The sequence below is a fragment of the Poecile atricapillus genome, chromosome 3, assembly GCF_030490865.1.
Source record: "Poecile atricapillus isolate bPoeAtr1 chromosome 3, bPoeAtr1.hap1, whole genome shotgun sequence".
Lineage (NCBI taxonomy): Eukaryota > Metazoa > Chordata > Aves > Passeriformes > Paridae > Poecile > Poecile atricapillus.
The window spans coordinates 58,802,808-58,824,618 of record NC_081251.1 but is presented as its reverse complement, the minus strand read 5'-3'; the positions used below and the strand labels follow the sequence as shown (position 1 = coordinate 58,824,618).

The following is a 21,811-nucleotide window of genomic DNA, read 5'->3' as shown; positions in this document are numbered from 1 at the left end:
AGGTGTGTGCACAGAGAGGGCAGGCAATCAAAGGACTAACACAGCCTGAATGCAGCCACAGAACTCAGTACTCCACAGTCAGCAGAGCAAGTTGATCATGAGAAATTTTTCTGCTAATGAGAATTTTGATTAATTTACACAGCTGGTGGCTGCAGCAGCTGAAGGCTCTGCCCTTGACTTTCTGTTGCAACCCCTCTGCCCCTGCAGCTACGTGAGGAGGTCAGAAGCTTGCCCAGCTCTTAGCTGCCTCTCTGTATAGTCCATCTCAGCTTGGCTCTTCTGTCAATTCCAGTCTAGACCAAGATGCCAAAGTCTGCCCTGAAGTGCACACAGCAGCTCTCCCCTGCCACTCTGCTGTGTGGGCAGGAGTCTTCAACTAAGAGGACCACCAATAGCTATGACTCTATCCTAAGAAATTTTTTCTGAAAATTTAATTGAAATTTTTCATTAATGTTTTTCCCCATGACTAGGAAAAAGAGAGCTTGAGTTTACATTAAGATAGCAGAAAATGTGTTTTAAATTATCAGTCTTCCTGCTTTTAATGTGAAGACTGCCAGCTAAAATCCAGGATACTGTCATACAGCACAGATGCATATTTTTTTCTCTCAGAAATACTTAGTATATTAGCAAGACTGGCTAAAAAAAAAGGCTTAGTGAAGGAAGCAAGCACTTGTTTGTCATATTTGCCTCCAGTTTTCATGAGGAAAAAAACCCCTCAAACTTAATATATTCTTTATTAAAGAAATAAGACTGCATTTGTGATTCTATGAGGATTTTCTTCCAAAATTTTGCTGGCTGCTTGGATAAATTCATTCTAAGAAAAACTAGGCGGATTTTAAATAAACAAAAAAAACTATCTGAATTAGATGAATAGTGTCCAGTTTTTAATTTAAGTTACTTCTGCAACAGTATAGATTTTAACAGAAATTTACTGCTGCCTTTGAAAGAAAGTACTTCAAGCAGCAGATGTATCTCAGGCATGTTACTTGTCTAATAAATGAGCAGTATCATATTCCTGAGCATTTCTAGGCTTTTTAGAGTTCATTTTCCAGTCTCACCTACTATAAGCCCGACTGACATATGACGTACTGTCAAATTGTAGTATCAGTGAGATGATACCACGCTAAAAAATTAATCTGATTGAAGCAGAAATAAATTCACTTAATTAATTGACAGCAACATGCAGACTGACCTGTCCAGTAAAAGGTTAGGCGCAAACAAAAGCTTTCCTGGGTGTTCCATGGAGCGCCAGACTAAGCCGATCATCAGTATCTCTAACCAGGCACATTCCAGTAGATGGACCTGATCATGGAGTGTTAGATCCACAAATCCTGAAAGAATAAATAGGAGACAGTAAAAACACTCCAGTTTTGTAAGTGGAATATCATTATTCAGAGAACTAGGTTAAAAAGTGCTTTAGAATTGGATAACCAGAAAAAGCAATAAAACAGACATTCATTCTCTTTGTATTTTGGGCTGAGTTTTGTCCACCAGGGTTCCCAGTGTCAGTCAGAAGAGTCAGAACTTTCCATCCTACTGTTTTTGTGCTGGCTGTACTCTCCCCAAAAATCAGGGCAAGAGCTTGGACAGCATCTCCATCCCCACACCTGTTGCCAGGGGCCTGGGAATCCAGGTGCACGCCGCAGAAAGGGGCATTTGTCTGCTCCAGCACCAGGCTGCCTGGGGCAAAAGGGAAAATGGAAAAATGCCTGCTATAAAATGAAGTGACAGTTCTAATCAGCTAAGCCAAGACCAATTCTCTTGGTGGAATGTTGTTTACAGACTCATGGACAATTCACCATACTGCAAGTGCGGAACCTCTGTGGAAGAGGGACCAACAGAGCATTTCAAATAAACTGCTGAGCAAATGCTGACCTTTGAACAACCAGAATTCACTGGTGAAACACCTGTTTATATTCCTACTGGACTACAGAACATGAAGGAAGGAAGTACTTTGTATTTAAACATTGTTTAGAAACAGTGAATGCAAAATAAGGGATGGCTTATAACAATACTACAAAAAATGAAGAAAAAAGAATAATGGTGAAGGTAGATGTGAAACCATAATCACAGTGGTCCTCCCTGTGTTCATTTCATGCAAGAGATTGAATTATTGTCTGTTCTGTTTTGAATTCTCACTTTTCATGAATGTTATTTTTAATCCAAAAATATAAGCAAAGTGGAGATTGCACAATACGATTTATTAGATCTTGCGTAAGTTATTCCTTGAAATTAGAATGAACTTCCTAAAATAAAATGTGCAGAAGTTGCCTTAAAATAGATCTTACTTGTCTTTTACTCGGTGTTACAAGTGAAATATTATTGAACCTTGCTATAATTTTTTGGGGTAGTTTTAATGATTAATCTTCAGAATACAGAATACAGGGTAAACTACCTTACCAGCCCTAAAATGGCAGGGATTTTACTTCAGTCTTGTGTCCTTTCTGAATGTATATATTGAGTTGGTTTAGAGGAATATACCTGACATACACTTGAGTATTATCTTGAGAATGAGGAAGAAAAAAGGCACATATTTTAAAAGTTAAATGACGTGCCAAGAAATATATTCTTCAAATAAGAGGTAGAGAACAAACAAAATACAGTTCACAATAACTTAGAAAATACTGTTAAGTTTATTAAAACAGTTGATATAGTTATATTTAATGAAAGTATCTGAAAGAGCTAATCAATCTACTGATAAGAAATCATCCAAAAAAATGAAACAGCTTTGACGCTGTTTATTTTTATTTGAAATAAAACCCAAGTGTGAAAAAACCCAAGTGTGAAACCCAAGAAGTCAATTTAGGCAGTTGCAGTACCTGCTGTTTTTATGCATGTGATAACAATAGAGGAAAGAAATAATTGCTTTTTCCTGTATTTTTCCTTTATTACCAAGTACAAAAAATTATTTTCGGACTTCAAAGACTGATGAAATGGCACTTGCTTGAGTCACTAAGCAGCTTGAACAATAGAGCTGAAACTTAAAAGAGCAACATTCTTAACTACAAAGCATTGGTTACAGCACTCAAGCACAAAACTGGCAGAAAGAAAATGTCTGTGTATGGAGAACAAATAATAAACACTAAGTTTCCTATTAAGTATTACCTTAAAATGACAGTACATAACAATTGCCTTGATGGCTTTTTAGGTGACATTGCAAATTCCTTATCTTGTTGTTGATAAAACTAGCTAGTTAGTTTAGCTGGTAAAACTAAATGTCCTGCCCAGAGAAGCTGTGGATCCTTATCCCTGGAAGTGTTCAAAGCCAGGATGGAAGGGATTTTGAACAACCTGGTCTAATGGAAAGTGTCCCTACCCATGGCAAGGGGGTTGGATGGAACTAGGTGATCACTAAGGTCCTTTCCAACCCAAACCATTTCATGATTCTATAAAATAATAGATTTGATGAAACAAAGTTCTGTAAGATAACCGATACTGTAAAATATGAAATACATTAACTGAATGAAAATATTTAAAATTTCATATTTCAGTATGGCAAAAGGGTAATGAACTGAACTGAAGTATTTCTAAAGGAAGGACATACAGTTTACTTCTTTACCACAGACAATTTTTAATGAAGAAACAGAAAGAACAGAAGTCATAGTTCTGATGCCCAGCTGCCTTGTAGGAAACACCTAATGAAGACAATGAACTTTATAGAAAGCCAGGGAAACTCTGAAAGTGTATGAAAGTTGAATTACCACGGTGTTACCTGAATCTGATAACCATCCTGCTAGTGGGATGAGAAGTTAGACAGAGTGGTAGAGAAAGATCAAAATGAATAAAGCACTAAAAAATATGCCTTTCTGGCAAGAAGAGCAATTTAGTTACTCTTTGTGAAGCTAAATAGTGCAGAGGAGTTGAAGGACCACAATGGATAAATATCCAAAGAAAAAGAGAATAGCATTACAAAAGGTAATGGCATAATGGAGAGAAACCCATGCTGGCAGCTAGACTGGCTTCGAGTCAGACTGCAAATTAGGGAGCATTACTAACAACAAAAGTAGTTACTACCTAAGCATCACATTAAATTTCCTTGAATTTGCTCGCATTTGAAACATTAATCAAGATGGAATGATTTTTTTAAGACATACTCTTGTCCAAGAAAGTTAATTCAGAATAATGTAACAGAAGGTTAAATTAAATTATGAATAAATCATTAGTTCATCACGTAGACCATGTTGCACTTTAGTGTTGCAGAAATTATGTGTAAATGTGCACATAATTCTGAAATTTCAGTACTCTTTTAATGCTGGAAAGTTTTGAAAATTATTCAGACAGTATTTTTTAATTCTAAATTTTTGATTATTGTGCTTTAGGGAAGAAGACAGACATTCACTTCACTTTGATAAATTAATTAACTGCAGTTTGGATGTAACCTACATCTCATGCCATATACCAGAATGACTAATTTCATGATCTTATATCAATCAATATCAATAACCTAGATTGCCATTAGTCCATCCTATCCAACATATATCATATGTTTGGCAGGAGAAAGATGCTTAGAGAATGAAAGCCATGGCTAGACCATTCCTCTTTTTTTCAAATACAGATAAATTAACAGCATTTCCAAGTGATTGCCAACAACAAACATAATGAATGTACCATAAATTCTTGTAGGAATATGGGAACCTGAACTTCTGAAAAGCCAGAATGATCTTCAGTGTATTCAGCTAGGAGCAAGGAGAAAATAAACTTGTGTGTAGAACACAAAACTTTAATGTTCAAACTGAACTGATTTTCCTTTCTAGTATAAAGCTTCAGTATGCTCTGCATGAGTGACAACATGGCACAAATTTCTCCCTTTCAGACAATAAGACACTCCAAAGCAGGAGTGGGTCCGTGGAGCAAAAGTTATTAAAAGCCCTACTTTGGCAAGCATTACATACATTAGATTTGAGAATCCAAAACTGAATGATCCCACCATCCTAAAAAAAATGAAGGCAGTAACTACTTACAAAACAAATAAGTAAATCTTTGTAACCTGGGACCTTGGGCAACACAAGGACTACTGGAAATAGTATTTGGTGAAGCATACACCCTTGAGAAAAGTGGTTTATGCACTAAGTTGATTGCAGTAAGGAACAACATAAAGCTCAGACAATTTTAATTTATTGCTAATGTAACATACGTTGTGCACCCTTCAATTCTCTAAAATAACCACTACCAACACATGTATGTGTATGTATGTGTGTCAGATTTTACCAATCATTTTGAAACTAATAAATTCATCATTTGCCTTAGTGACTTTTGATAAGTAGCTACCCATTTTATGAGAAACAATTTCTATAGAAATTACCATTCTCTGAGACCCAATATCCAGTGTCATTGCAGGTTCAACAGGAAATCCTCTGCTGGGCACTTACTAATATTTGAGGACCATTATCATAATTTTGCAGTTTCTACTAATAAGACACAACTACAGGGTGTCCAGATTGCTCAATATCAGTTAAGTAAATGTAAAAACAAATATAAAGAAATCCTTCTTTTTACATATGATCCAACTGAAATCCAACCTATATGTTTATCCTATATCTCCTAATTACCATTATGTGTACCTAAAAGATGAATGTCAACCAATTTTTGCAAGAAAATAAGCATTATCATGTCATAAAGAATGAGTCTGTCTCCAGATGCTTTGAAGGAAAGTAAAGTAAAAGCAATAAATAGTTTTAAAAGCAATAGCAAACCTCCTTCTTTCAAAGTATCCCATTTACAGCAGAAATCGATACCAGATGTTTACGGCAAAAAATACAGCAGGAAAAATATGCTTCTACAAGAAGTTTCCTCATGTTCCAGAGGTGTGCAGCTCAGACTTGCAGAGCTGTAAATGGTCTTTTTGGGATTGATTTCCTTCAACATTTTTCCCTCTCAGTTGCTCCAGGTGCTTTTTGAACCGACTTGGCATTTGATGCTCTTCAGATATGTTTTATATAATCTAAAGCAGTAGTCCCCAGTAAGAACTTTCATGCTCTCAGTTAACACTAGGTAAATCACTATCTCCTTTTGTTCTTAAGTAAACAAACATCTCTTTCTGCCTATCACTTGATGCATCTAGTTATTGGATTGGAAGATTCCATCATTCCCTAGGTCATCATCTCACTTCTCTTTTCCAAACATTTTAAGTATATTCAGTCACTCATTAGACGAAAGTTATTCTGTTCACCCTTGAAACAATGTTGTCCTTCTTGGAGCATTTTCCAGTCCAGCTATATTCTTTTATAGACTGTGAGACCAGGACTGCAGACTCTTTTAGTCTGCCCTTATCTTCATCACATTATTCAACTTCATAACATCCATAATTTTTGTCACTATTATTCACACTTTTTTTTCCATCAAACTTATGAATATGTTGAACACTAAAGTCTTAAACATCCTGCCAGTTTGTCTATGTCTTTAACTTAATAGCAACAGAAATTTTTATAACACCTCCTATGGCAAAAAACAGGATGTTAAACTCTATAAAGAGTTATGGGAAATCAGAACACTTAAATTTTGTGTTTTAAATGTGTCCAGACAGACCACTGTTTTTTTCTGTCTTAATGCAGTGTTTTGAAAAGTGGAAACAACCACCAAAAAACATTGTTGTTTACAAATCAATACAGTACCTCAGTCATGCAATAGATATTTAATATACCACATTTGGAACACAATGCTAATTAGGTTGGCAAAGACAGTAGGAAAGTAGTGGTGGGTGCAGCAACCTAATTGCTAGCAACATCCAATAAAGCAACAAAATAAAGAGAGGGTTATATAGACAAAAAATATCTAAGTAGCTGAAAGGCAAACAGCAAAATAATTCCTATGGCAAGTTCTGTTCTCAAAGAAAACAGCCATAGAGAGGAAAAACATCAGTTCCTCCTAACCTAAAGCATACTGAAGGACCAATACCTCAGTCACCACTGTTTGATCAAGTGGTGAAATCTGTGCCTGTTTTAATGCCACAAGCTTGGTACCCAGCCTCTCCACTCTAAACAGAGTGGTGAGACTGCATCTATGTATTTATCTAGCACGTAAGATGGCATTCTGTTCTGAAATTGCATGGATCACTCAGCCTCTTCAACCTTTAAAGCTGAGCCCTGAAACTTCTTAGTTAAGAGATGGCTAAAAACCCACACCTTGACTATAGCCTTGTCTGTACACAACAGCAGAGCAAAACAAATTCTGAGGCCAAGTGAATCAGAGAACCAGAAACACTGTTTTCTTTGAGACTCAGTATTCACACAGCTATTTCTATAATGCTAGTCATTCCTAATTCTTTCCACAGATCTTCAGACCAAAATTATGAGACACTTTTTTTTAAGTTCTCCCTCCTAAGGGCACTTACAGTATGACATGGACATACTGGTTTAATTGTTTACACAACACCAGTGTTTTAAATCAAGACTTATTTTGAAGACCAAAGATCAAAGATCTCTAAACCTCAAAATTTTCAATCCAAATATTTTGCTAGAAGAGCAGTCTTGTTATTTCATTTTCTTTAAAAAGGATATTGCTTTTGTTTCTGTAAGTGTGGTCAGAAAAAAATTAACTACAATTTACTGAGCTCCTGGGAGGAAATCTGAAAGGCAAACACAAAGCAAGTGGCACAGTTGTAAGAGCCTCTAACTACTTTGCCTTCTCTTTCACAATTCTCTATTCTTTTCTGCCTGCATAATTATAGTATAGCAGCACACCAATCCAAACTTACACACTGATCTCGTCTGAGTGTAAACAGTCTGTCAGAAATTAAATTTCTTGAGATCAAAGAGAACAGCATCTGTTCTTAATTACTGTTAATTCCTATTGAAAACTGTACTTCTCAATTTTCCATTTGCAGCTCTAATGGTTTTAAACTTCCTTCTGAAAATAAAAATTACAATTTACAGGTGTAAACTTAATATTGGTTAGGAATGTTTGGGGGTTTTGGGAAAAAACCTTAAAAGTAACAAGGAAGATAAGGCCCCTATTTCACAGTCTGCATTCATACTGAAAGTCAAGATCCATCAAACTTTTGCTCTTCACCTCTAGAGAAGGTTTCCATCCTCCATGAGCTGGCCTTAGGAAAGCTGCCTATCAGTTTGGCAGGTAGACCATCCAGCCTACCTGGCACTCTCCCTAGAGCAGGATGCTTCAGGGATGTCACATTTGTCACTTTTATTTCAGGTCCCATTTCTAGGAGCTGGTCTGTTTTAAAAGTTGCAGTGTGATTGTTCTGAAATGCATTTCTCAGGTAAATGAGAAGCGTTTCAGCTCTTTTCCAGGAATACGTAAAGTTATCATGAGTCCACTCAATGCTTTCTGCTTGCACAAAAAGTGCATGCTTTTTCAGACCTGTCCAGTCCATATCTTTTCAGAATGAAGAGTCTAAGAAGTTCCTGAGGTCATTCCTGGTCCAAGTAGCCAATTCCTTGTTCAGTACAGGAACCTCTCTTTCCCTCCTCAGGTACACACTGGTCTACCTAAACTATGACCAAGCACACCCTGCCTACATGAGATAAATACTGTCCTATTTCAAGTTTCTTATACCAGAGTAAGCTTGTAAATAAGTTAGGCAAGTAGAATTTCACATACTTAAAGTAATACTTTGCACCAAGCACAATTAGAATTTATGGCCATGGAAACACTTCAGAGGTAGTGACAGAAAATTGCCACTGGTCAGACATACATTCTCTTCTCCTGACAAATCCTTGCCACATTTTTATGAAATACTGATGCCTTGCCTGAGAGAAACATGAGAATTCTCCAGCACCAGCTTGGCTGTCAATGCCTCTAGGGAGATGAACCATGTTCTGCCCAGGGGCCTGGAGGAACACTCAGCATGAGAGCCAGCCCTTAGCTGTGAGGCGCTCCTGGGAGTTTTAGGGACAGCAAGTTCTCTCTGAACAGCAGCACAAGCAAATCATTCTAGGATTTATCTGGCTGCCTGAAGATCTGTCTTATGTTGGTGGATGGTCAGCCTGTGTGTCCAAAGCTCAAGACTTCCTCCTTGGAGAGAAGCTGCTCAAACCCATCCCTGAGAGAGGACACAAATGTACCCAGTGGAGCTGAGCTCTGCCAACTTGCACTTCACAAGCTCTGACTTTCTTGCACCTGTCATTGTGTCAGCCTTGACTTAAACACGGGTTTTTCTGCAACGGTTGTACTTTATTAACCAAAGGTTATTCCAGAAAGTGCATTAGCAGTAACCATTTAACACAAATACGTTGAGGCCTTCCATCAGGGAACATAATAAAAGTAATTGCCACTCACATAGCACTTTACATTTTCAAAGGGCAGTAAAACCATTAAGCATTATTAAATGTATTTTACAGATAGAACACATGGAGGTTAAGTGCCTCATCCAGGAGGAGGCAGGATTAGGACAGAGGTGTCTCAGCACACTCTGTCATCTTTTCAACCACAAAAATCTTTGAGCTGAAGACTCCTTGAGCCCCTTAGTGAAAGTTACATTTCTTGCAAATCATTAAAGATTAAAAAAAAACGAGAAGCAACTGAACCTTTCTCATAGAGAAAAAGGAAGAAGGAAAGCTTTAAGAAGTTAGATTGGGGGAAATATTGTTTAGAATGTGAGGAGAAAAGTTGTGTGCAGGGAAGTACACAAGTATTAATTTTACTCAGTCTCACTAATCAGTCGAGGTAACAACCTGTACAAAACAAATCTTATGCTTAAATTTTCCTCACTCTCTTAACAAGCAGTTTTAAAAGTTATTAAAATAAGAATAAATCTTGCTAATAATAATTATAGCATCTACCTGTATAAGATTATTTTAAGTGAAGGCTACCTGCCAGTTTGCAAGCTGGCAAGAAAGCTTATCCTACTTGTACTGTAAAGCAAGAAGGGAGACGTACATATATTTTCTGTATAGAAAACAAGCGTTTCAACTAATCAATAAAAAGTGATGTTCGTTATTACATGGAAAATTCCTGCAGCACTGTATAACACTTATTTAAAGCATGTCAATGATAATTCCTTCCTGGACCACAATCCAGATGTCTGGGACCCAGGGTACACTTTGACAACAGTAAGATGTTACTTTATGGTTCTTTTACTGCTGAGAGCTGTGCCATTTCTCAGGAAGTTCAGGCTTGTAAATAAAAGCCACAGAACACTGTCTGCTTATCAAGAATGGAACAGCAGCTGTTCCCTGTTATTCTGAGTATAGGAACAGCTCATCAGCTGCATGTGAAGGCTCTTCTTTGAAGGCTGGCCTCTGAATTTTTCCCTGGACAGGTGAAGAAAGACACTACACGAAATTTATTAGCTGCTGACTAAAATAGATAGTATGAGGTAATACATCTTTTATTTATTGTCTCTGAAACAGTTAATTACATTATATTAAACTTATACCGGTACTCAGGCCAGTTGCAAGTAGTTTGGAGGGTTTTTTTGGGATTTGTCATTTTTGTAAGAGGTCCCAGCTAAGCAAAATGTTTTCCATCAAAAAGCAGATGAGGGTAAAATTTTTTCTGGGGCTGGTTATGCATTCTTAACTTTTACGAACTCAAAAGAAGGACTCGTAAATACAAGCTGTCCTCTCTACTTCATTCTTTCCCCTCCTCCCCTTCCCCAACCTAACTAGGGCTGCTGGTCTCTTCTGCTGGTTTAATTGTTCAGACCATTGATGAAATAACCTGTCAAGAAGGAGAAGCATGAAAGTGACCGATGGGCAGTTAGGGAGCACCGACTACCTTGGAGAGTTTACACTTCGTGTAAATTTGCCCTAAGACTTGAGGTCATATCCAGAATGACTCGGATTTTTTTTTTCTTTTCATCTCTTCAGTTGCATGCAAGACAGTATGAGGCTTTCAGCATTTGTTTGACCTCCTTACTAAAGTACCAGGCTATGCTCCAATCACAGCCTAAACCAAATGGAAGTGATTGTTTTGTGGCTGTGAAAAAAAATCATTCAAGGCAAAAGTTCTCATTAAGTAATCACTCTTTGAACAATGTCTTTAAGCAACTATAGTTTTCAAGTAAACATATAATCGGCAGAGGAGGAAAGGAGGCATACTGAGGAAGAATCTTTCAGAGCTTTTTTAAGGACTCCAGCATGCCCCTGCAAGATTTCAAATGGTTGATTCAACACACAATTACTAGGGGAGAATTTTAAAATCAAAAATCAAAGACTTCCTGTCCCATTATGGACTTCGTGGTTAGGTTCTTTTCCCCTTGAACTGAAGACTGATGAGAGTGAGGCAGTTTTCTCTTGTTTAGTCTTGGTTGTTTATTCTTTTCTTATCAGCATTACATGTATACAAGGTACAAGGAGCTATGTGCACTATGATAGAAAGGTGCAAAATGGCTAACAAAGATCTTCCTCAAGGTCTTTTATATGTCTATTTACCCAATTAACAGATGCCAACTAAATTATTTTTATTAATGACCCAATGACCCAACACCTGTGTGCTGCACTGCGGCATTCTCTATCCAATCACTTACTACTACCCAAAAACCTCTAGGAGAAGAAGATGAGGAAGAAAGAAGAAGGACAGGAGACAACACTCTAAATCCTCCATCACGTCTCCTGTTCTCTAAACTAACTTTCTCACCCAGTGATTTAAGAAAGCTTTCTAATCTACACAGTTACATTTTCAGTTTTTTCTATCTAACATTTGTTTTCATGTATCACCATGAAAACATGCTCATGAATTTCATGTGTACATGAAATTCAGTGTTTTTCTGGATCTTAAACTGAAGTATCAGAAACAAGGGCACACACTCTGTATCCCAGACTCCAACAACTTCCCAGTTGTTTTCCTCTTCTGCAGAGTGTACCTGCATGCTTTTACTAGATCCTCAAACTGCTCTTAACAACACTCGAGTTGAGAAGGGCTCTTCGGATGGGGCAGTGCCCTAATGGTGTCAGAGCAGCAAGCCAGGGGGTGTTTCACATGGAGCCCTGCTGGAGCCAGCTGTGTCAGCACCGCATATCTGGCCTTCCCTGCAGAACCAGGAGACAGAACTTGCTAGAGGAAGAGGCTCTGGAAAACCTCGGGGTGGATAAAGGCAATGCAGATATGTCACCTGGTCAAATGGTCATAGAGGGGACAGGACAGGCATGGCAAGTGAACAAAACTTAAAGGAAGCCTGGAGAGCTACTGAACCACAGGAAGCATTTCTACTGCTCTGCACCTTGTTTTTTTCCACAAATGTTAGGGTGTAAAAGTATCACCATTGCTCCATTTTTTATCCTTTTTGATCCTTTAATTATAAGAAATATATGAAAGACTTAGAGGTCATCATAACACAATCAAGAACATTTGAAAAAAGATATAAAATTAGATTTACAAGATAACCAAAGGCCAACCTTCAGCCATTCTTCTAAATTAACATCAGTTATTTAGGCTGAAATTAAGGATTAACCCCATTCTTTCTGACTGGCCCTAAAATACTGGTTTTATACTTTTATTTCCAGTAATTCTGTTTAATTCTTTAAGAATTGAAGTTCACTGTTTCACTTTGTATCTCTGAAGCTTTAGAAGTGTCACATTCTAATTTAACACTTTTTTTGACTGCGAAAACTTTCACATGATGAAACTGGGAGGGCTAAGCTCTCCCCTTTTTCATTCATAAAATCTGGGGAACAAGGCCCTGAGCTTTTTTCTCCACAATATCTTCCACTACTGTGCTCACCACTAAATCCATTAGCATTCATTGCAGCAGCATCTGGAATTAGCAGAAATGAAGATTATTTTGCAGCCCAAGGAAAAGAGGGGGAAATTGTCAAGGTTTGTAGTGAACTACAAGATTAAAACTGCTTCAAGACTACAAATAGAAATTGCTCAGAACATAGTGTGCTGTACCCAAGAAATGAGGCATAACTTCAGAGTTCATGGTCTGGTCATTCTTTTTAGTCACTAGGATATAAAACTAGCTTGACTAATGCACCTGCATATATTTTTTTCCTTCAGATTGTTCACTTTTGAAGTATTATTTCTGTCTATTGCACTTATATGTGAGTAACAGAAGCTATATATATATTTATATGTGTGCTTTATCACGCATTATCTGGTGCCTACATCAAAACAGAAACACAAGCACATATAAATGAAACCTCCAATGTTTCTTTTTCCTCCTATTCCTTTCACCCCTACATGACCGGTTTTGAACAGAACCCAATCTCTAAAAAATTGTCCAAGAAATTGTAAGGATACATCAAAGAGAAGTAAGACAGCAAAATTAATTGCAGCAATTTCCTTTAACCACTACAACAAGAAGACTATTTCAGCAGCTGTGTAGGAGTGCCATTATATGACAGAGCACAGGAATACTTTACAGGGAAAGCAAGACACTGGAATGCAGCTGGCAATTTGTATTTATCTTCCTGTCCAGGCAGAACTAGTAAGCTATCAAGCAGCATGTTTCCACAAAACACATCATTGTCTTAAGCCCCTTTTCTTGTGCTCTCCTTCAGTGGGTAACAAACCCAAGGCACCCTCAGGAACCTGTGACACATTTCATGGAGCAGGCTCAGGTGTGCTCACAGAATGCAGGTGCTGCACTTGGAGAACAGTGACCTTGACTCAAGCTCCCATACTGCCTGCTGAGACATGCTGAGGCTAGAGCTGGTTGGAAGCACTCTGACAGAGTATTTTACATTGGAAAGTGACAGCTGATGAGTTTAAAACACTCTGGGTGACGTCAGATTTCACAAAATGAAAACAAACAAATAAAAAGAGGCTGGTTTCCATCTGGAAACATGGCCTTCTTGTCAGCTCCTCATCTTAGTTTTCAGCAGTCTACCAGGCACCTATTCCTACTTGACATTGAAAAAGGTATCTAAACTTCTGGAAATATAGGAGCCTTTTCCCTAAAATTGTCATTTAATTTTAAACAGATGCCTTAAATACTTGAAATTTTATTGATGTCTACTCTTTCACATCAAAAAACATTTCATTTCACCCAAAAAGGTTATTATCTAGCAGAAAGTTTCAAAAATTTAATTTTGTATGAAGGGAGAAAGTTGGTTTTTTTTTAGCGTTTGCATCTGCCATGAAACAAAGAAACTCATTATTTACACAACTGTGATGGAGACATCTGGAAAGCTTTGGAACAGTGTACAAGCTCATCCAAAATGACCGGACCTATAAACTCTATTTGTCATCCTTTGACAGGCCTGGAAAATTGCATGGAATCCCACTGCATTAAAAGATATCGCTGTAAAATTTTCTAAGAAGTACAATAGCATAAATTAAAGATTAGAAGAAAAATATGTAACTTAAAATTCAAAAACTTTTCCCTGGAATTATAATTTGATATTTTTTCTAACTCATAAAAGAAGTGGTAATTTTCATCTTCCTTATTTCAGACACGTTTTGATTTATTTTGTTTTTCTTTTTTTCTTTCACATGCATATGAAATGCAAATTTGACAGACTCCTTATGGATGAGAATAAAACTTTGGCTTGGATCAGGAAATAGAGCCACTTCACATGGTCTAGACAGTCTAGGAGACCATTTCATGAATAGCATCACTATACTACTGATCCTCAGAGCACAGTTTGGATCACATAAAGAAGACTTTTTCAGGCTGAAGTCTCCTATTCTCAGAGGCAGAAGAGCCCCAAGGCAGCAAATATCACCTGATTGTTACCCAAATGCTGCTGCCCACTTTTGATGGTATCCAGACGGTTATGGGTTCCTGTTACTCACTTCTACAGCTCATATATGTTTATATTCCCCCATGGCTACATGGCTGCCACAAAGAGAGTTACCAGGATGAGCTGAGGTCATGCAGTAACCACAATATCGACACAACCAAAATAAGTCACACAGAATCGATGCTGCACTAGGATGGTAAAAGGCAAACTTCTGAACAACTCAACTAAAGACAGAAATTATGAAGCAACAATGTGGTGAAAACTTGTCAAGATGCACAGCATTCTAAATTTCATTATCCTAAATATGTTTATTAATGATCTGACAGGCTGAGAAACCAATGAGGCAGCAAACTATGAAGATGACAGAAAATAATTTAACTTAATCAGAAAAAATAAAACAGGAATTTCAGAAATACTCAGAGAAGTGATTCACCTCCTAATGGTTTGTGCTAACTCTGGAATCAACCTAACTTTTTAAGCATTTTCAGGCTGCATTTTTGCAGGGGTAGATGATCAAAATACAAACTGAGGAAGACGGATGAACTTGGAAATTCAAAAAAAGGGAAAAAAATCTTAATATTATTATCTTACACATCCCAGAAGAAAGGGTAATTCTGAGTGTAAAATAAAGCATCTACAAACGTAGTCCTACTCTGATTAAACATGAATTATTAGGAGACTCAGAAGCTAAGAGACTCTGAGGGTCCAAGAGGCTGGCAACTTGTGAAGAAGGGGGAAAACAGCTCATCAACATTACACTGAACTCCTTCTGACATCCCATTAGTAAATCATTTCAGTCATCCACCAACATGAAATCAGCACTTACAAGTTACTCCACATTATTTGTAAATAAAATACCTCATGGAAAGCTGGTAACAGTTATTCACTGTCAGCTGAAGAAAAGCAGATCTTGATTCATCAGCCTGCAGTGATGGATTTCTACCAAAATCTCTCAGAAGCCCTATTACTGAGTAATAAGGTACAAAAAAGCTCATCTGGAGTCTAAAGAAAAGAGCACTCTGACTGCACTGTCTGCTGAAATAAGGCAGTAAAGAAAATATATTTGGGTTGCCTGGCACTGCCTCATTCAAATGTTCAAACGTGTGTCTGTTTAAACACTTGATTAGAAGTGTTCTCTTAAAAACAAACAAACAAATAAAAAAACAAACCAACAACTAAAAAAACCCTAAAAAATAACTAAACCAAGAGGAGAAAAAAAAACAAACAAAAAACAGAAAAAAAACTTTTAAAAATTAAAGTAGCATGTAAAAAATTCTGCAAAATATAAGCCACTTTTTTGGAGAAGAAAGGCACACTGGCAAGGCATAAAGCAGGAGCATAATGAGCAGTATAAAAGAAATAGAAGATTATATTCATACTTGTGCTGTAGGCTAAGAATTTTCAAACTGGGAAATTGAGGAGTGGGGGGAAGAGCTGGTTCACAGCAAGGATATTTAGTGTGCTTCATAGATTTCCCACGCAGCAGACAAAATCCTGAGACACCAGTTTAGGAATGGATTCACTGTGGCACAATGTAAGAGAGTTCTACATAACTGACACAGGGAGCCATTGGCACAGTCAGTTCTTCCCTGTGGTAAAGCAACATTCTTCCCAAAAGGTTCAGTGTAAAGGAACATAACCCTACATGTTTACCTGGGGGGGAAAAGTGCATTTGGTATTCATATTGGAGCCAGTGATTCTCCATAATTGTGCTTATATGAATATCAAGTGGGGAAAAAAATTAAGTCACAAGTTGATAATTGTGCTGGATCTTCATGGGAAGCTCTTCTCTGTCAGCTGAGAACCACTCCATGTATTCTGGTTTTAACCAGATGTTAACCAATTAATACCAGTGTTTAATCCCATCATTATGAAATAAAGTATACTGGAGCTTTCCTTTTCCACAAACATTGCAAAATCCCACCCTGCAGAAGACTAAGAGTCAACTGCTGATTCCAAAAGGCTGCCACATGCTTCTGTCACTTCATGTCATTATTTACTAGTTGTACAGTGCAAACTTGGCCCAAAGAACTTCCAGAAGAATTTACTGCCTTCCTGGAAGAGAAAGACAGAACAACTTTCAAAAAAGCACTAGAATTGGCAACCAACCAGACAATCTTTGCCTCCTGGGATATAAAACATCCTGTACCTCAGGGATGGAAGCCAACTAAAGACCCTCTATGAACAAGGATGTATCTTGAGTTAGGGGATGCTACCTCTTACCCACAAGTCTCCAACCCCTCACTGCTATGGCATAGCATTACAGTTTATGCTGCAGACTAAGCAGGAACATGCAAAGTAGGAGCTAAACACCTACTTAAACAAACAGGATAAAGACTGTAAATGGTGCCAGGAACTAGAAGATTCTTGCCCTTTGTACAGGAGAGACTGGAAGAGACCTCTCTGCACAAAAATAAAGAGAAATTAAATTAGAAGAAGGCCTGCTCTAGGGTTATATATTACTATTGGCAGTATAAATACATTAATATTTCTTTCTAGCACCATGACATTAATACTTATCTATTCATTCCTGACGATACACTGCAAGCACCCCATTTCAATTGCCTCAACTATTTTGTCACTAACTGGACTGGGGATCAAGTTACTGGCAACCCAGAACACACACCCAAAACTTCATTTCTAACCCAGATAAATCCCTGTACTTACACAGCCATCCCAAGACTGGGAGAAGCAGAAAGGTAGGAACGGTTCTAGCCAGCACTGCAACTGGAATAAATACTTGTGAAATTACAATCTCACAGAATACATCCTACAAATGTATGAGATACTCATAAGAAATACTACCTTTGTAGCAATCAGAGGAGATTTCTGAAATAGGTCAGACGTGCAGTAATAATATAATAGTTCATATTATATGGCAATATTGAATTTTAGCTCCATTCCAGTCAGGTTTTATTAATACAGTGATCACACCCGACTGGTGTGAACAGAGACTTTTCAGGATTTTATTAAACACCTGACCCGCATGCCAGCAGCCTCTATAGCTACTTCTCTATTTGCAGCCATGTTTTCTGAGGGACAGCAGCTGCTGCAGAAGATGTTTCATTGGACTATTGATAAGAGTTAATATCCTCTATGAACACTTTAATTAGCCCACTCTATCACTTTCCCAATCTATGTGAATCAAAGTAAAATTAGATTTTTTTTTATTTTGGTTTTCCAAATCAACCTAAACACTCCAAAATGCAATTTCACAGAGAACACAATATATTTATATTGATATATATATATATATTTATATTTCTATATATAATATATTTAGCATATAAGCAAGATTTTCAACGGTACTTTTCCCCTCATCAGTATATTAACCTTGATTCTGGGTCTTAAGACTTCCTACTGTATTTGGTTCCAAACAGAAAATCTCAAGCTTCAGAGGAAAAAAAAAAAAAAAAAACCCTGAAAATTCTGACATGAATTTTCTTTTCCTGAGATCAGTGTTCTCACAAGGAATACCAGACAGCTGGGAGAATCACTGGGTACCTCTGACAGCCTGAGCAGTTCCCCTCTCTGGTGGGCAAAGGGAACCGGACACCGAATCAAAGTCGAGATCTTGATTCCTCCCTTCTGTTTCCAGGACTCCTCGAGAGGCTTAAGAAGCTTTAGCTCTAGACCCAGAGTCTAAGCACAGTGACAAGTATTTCACCTCTATCTCCCTGCTCCAAACTGGTGCAGACAGAAGCATTTCTTACAAGCAACAGAACTTTACATAAGGAACAGAAGGCGATAGTTCCTTATGGACGTTCTCAGCAGAGCACAAACTCCTGGAGGAACAGGGCAATTGCAGGTTTCTCATCTCCCACTCCACTGTGGGATATTCTTTATCTTGCTTACACTAGTTTAAATTCACAGCAGTCCATAACTAGCATGCAGACAAAACAACATACTCTCTCAACACATAGTTCATTTCCTGGAGAGATAATCAAAGAAAACAAATGAGCTGGTAACAGATGTGTCATATAATGCACCACTGCAGCAATACAGACAGGGTAAGAGCCCATCCAGAAGACATCCACAATAAATCTTTCCTAATTATTTCTACGTAACTTAAAAACTCCTATACATCTAACATGGGAATTTAGTGAGTGACTCACTTGAACAGAAAACTAATGCACTAATACAAAAATGATATTAAAATAACCTCTAAAGTGGAATTACAGCTGATTGTGCTCAGAGATGTAGTACTAGAGAGAACCTAAAAGAATAAGGCTGAAGTTATCAAACACCAAGTAAAAAGGGCCATGTGTGAATTATGCGAACAAGAAACAATGGATATGTGCACATGCACATACATATCGCATCAGTGCTTTCCAACAATCGCATATTTTTTTTGTAAATTATTTTAAGAAATAAATAAATCAGGAGGGATCATTACTTACTGTTTACTTAGAGTAGAAATTAACGAGCGTTTCTTGGAAAGCTCCAGGGTTCAGCATAGCTGAAGACTTTAAGACAGATATGTTCATCCAAGAGTGTAAATTATTTATCAGCTAAAGAAAAATAGCAGGAAATGTTTTTATAAAAGGATCATATCTTTTAGAAATAAAATATTACAGTTTAAGTATTTAATTTCCTGAAGTTTTGGCTAAAATATATAAAGATTATTGCTGTGAATGCTCATTTTGCCTTTCCATTTGTCAAGAGCAATAGAATTTCATCTTCAAACACTTACTATCAAGTGAACTTGTATGCTATTGGATGTCCAATAACTCCAACATATAAGTAGTTCTTGTTAAAAGAATGTTACTCCTTCTTATCTGTTTGGTGTAATTTTTCATCTGTCAATATATGTCAAACAGGTAAACAAGATTACTCATAGTTAGATAAATTTTGGTTATTAAAGATATTTCTTTGAGCCAGCTTGTTGGGAAGCCCCAGAATCAAAATCTTTAAAATTCAAATATTTCTTACTCTGAAAAGGCCTGAATAGGATCAGCCTTGTAATAGCACTGTGGGTTTTCATTTTAAAACCACTGTGTAGAGATGGAACTATGACTCCATAATATGTGGAGTAGCAATCTTAAAATTTTTTTTGGCTATGCACTTGCATAATGGCATCAGCAGCTGATGTACTCTTCAGAATCTCTTCTGGACAACAAAATAAAAATCTGGAAAGCTACAGAATTAGCATAAGGAATCTGCAAAGAAATGGTAAGAATAAACAAAAAATATGAAATATATTGCAAGATAAGTTTAGAAAACTCTCAAGGATATATTTCTGAGCTCACTCAAAGGTTCTCTAAAGAAATAATCTAAGTGGTTCTCTAACTACTTTTCCTATGCAAACTCTGTTTCCCTTGATTGAAATTTTACGCAAATACAATGATGCAGTTTGAACACATTATTTTAATGCCTGTTCCCAGGAAACTCCTGGGGAAAGAGTGGGACATAAAGCTGAAACACTACAGCTTGTAAGATGAAATGGGAAAGAACAGTGTGTAAATCACATCCCAACACACATCTTGTGGCGATAGGAGCAGACAACAACTAGACCCTTCCCCTTGGAAGAGCTCCTGAACAAATGCCTTCAGCAGGAGCCCTAGCAATAAGTAAGAAGCCCAGTATTGGGCTGTTGAATTTACTAGTGGCTCATCTCGCTGATTCACAGTATCTTTTTCCTCTGGTCCTCTTGCCTGTGTTCTTTACTTTTTGTCACTGTTGGAGTCTCCTTGTTGCTTGTCCTGATGTATCTCTTTCCACTTCTATATCCCTAACTCTGGAGACTCCCTAGAGTTTGAAAACCATTGCATTAGGATATCAGACCTCAATACTTTTTTCCTTCTGCTATGATTTTCTTCCTGCCTTAATCTACTGAAACCACTGCGCACATTTTTGGATTTTTCTGTACTGTTTATGTTCCTTTACAAGCACTTCTGCTGAATTGTTCCTTCTCAGAGTTGGCTTTTTACTTCCTGGCACAAGCTCCTGCTGAATATAACATCTCCCTGTCCTTTAGAATCAGCACTTCTACGCCATCCCTCATCAGCAAACCATTGTGTCACATTGTCTCATCCTTTTCTCTCATCAGAAGTTCTGTATAGGAGGAAATATACCTCATCATTTGTAAAAAGCACCACAAGACAATTCTAGAGATAACTAATAAAGGAAGTTGTAAGAGAGATTTCTCATATAGCGCCCAGAAGCTGGACGAGGAGAGAAAGGAATGCTTTTTCAGTTTTACAAATATAGGCAAGAAAAACTGAAGATGCTTCCCAGACTAAGAAAACACAGGGATGGAAAGTTTTAATTTCATATTCAGTGGTTTTAATTCTGCTGCCCTTCATAATCATTCTATTGAATGATACATCTCAATCTGATGTTCAGATTCAAATGGTGTTTACTTCATTCCACTATAATGTTTGATACTTATCTCTTATGTTCATGGTAATTAATTGAAACTTCACAGAAATTAAATTAGCAAAAAGCAGCAATAAAGTAAGACCCAGATGCTTATTTTAATTTCTCTTTTGCTTACAGATTTGCTTCCTCTGTTTTTCATCTAAGAAGCAGGGGAGCAGAGAGTATCAACAGATTAAAGAGATAAGCAAAGGGGTGGTTTTTTTAATATAATTTTAGAAATCTCCACAGCAAGAGGAAGGCAAAAAAAGAGACTGTAAAACAGATGTTTAAAAGGGATTATTAAAAATTATTGCAGGAATTGCAAGCCATTCCTTTTTTTAAATAAGTGTAAATTATTGGCAGGAGGATCACTACACTTGGAAGCTCTATAAACACTGCTACACCAAAAGGGTTACAAACACATAGCACTGTCATCTAAGACCTCTTTCCTCCCACTGCAAGCTGACTAATTTTTTTTTCAAGGTTTGGTGCCACTAAAGTGCAGTTAAAATGGTTGCTATTGGCCTTTTTACACACTGTTCCTAATTTAACAGAGCAGTTTAGAAGGTCAAATAGGAAAACAATATCTTAAAAAAACAGCAACCTCTGTAGCTTTGAAATAAAGAAAAAAAAAAAAACCAACCCAGTGCCAAAATGTTTATCTCCTCGGTTCATGAAGCCATAAAATAAGTACAGCACTGTGAATCATCTCAAAACTTCAAAGCCTGTATGCCCAGTGTACCATTTTAGGGCTATTAAGTTGTACAGCTACTGTACTTGTAGTAAATAGTTATACAAGATTGTAGCAGCACTGCCAAAGATTTCACCCTTGCCACAAAATTTCCTTAAAGCTACACTCTTTACCA

At 37.3% G+C, this 21,811-nt stretch overlaps 1 protein-coding gene across 1 annotated transcript in view; it reads right to left on the bottom strand.

Annotated features, from left to right (window-relative positions):
- The window catches only part of ESR1 (estrogen receptor 1), a 161,132-nt gene that overhangs the window by 24,064 nt on the left and 115,257 nt on the right, over positions 1-21,811 (bottom strand). The window contains exon 6 of the mRNA XM_058835083.1: positions 1,193-1,331. Coding sequence (XP_058691066.1) covers positions 1,193-1,331 — 139 coding nt within the window. The remainder of the gene's footprint in view (positions 1-1,192; positions 1,332-21,811) is intronic.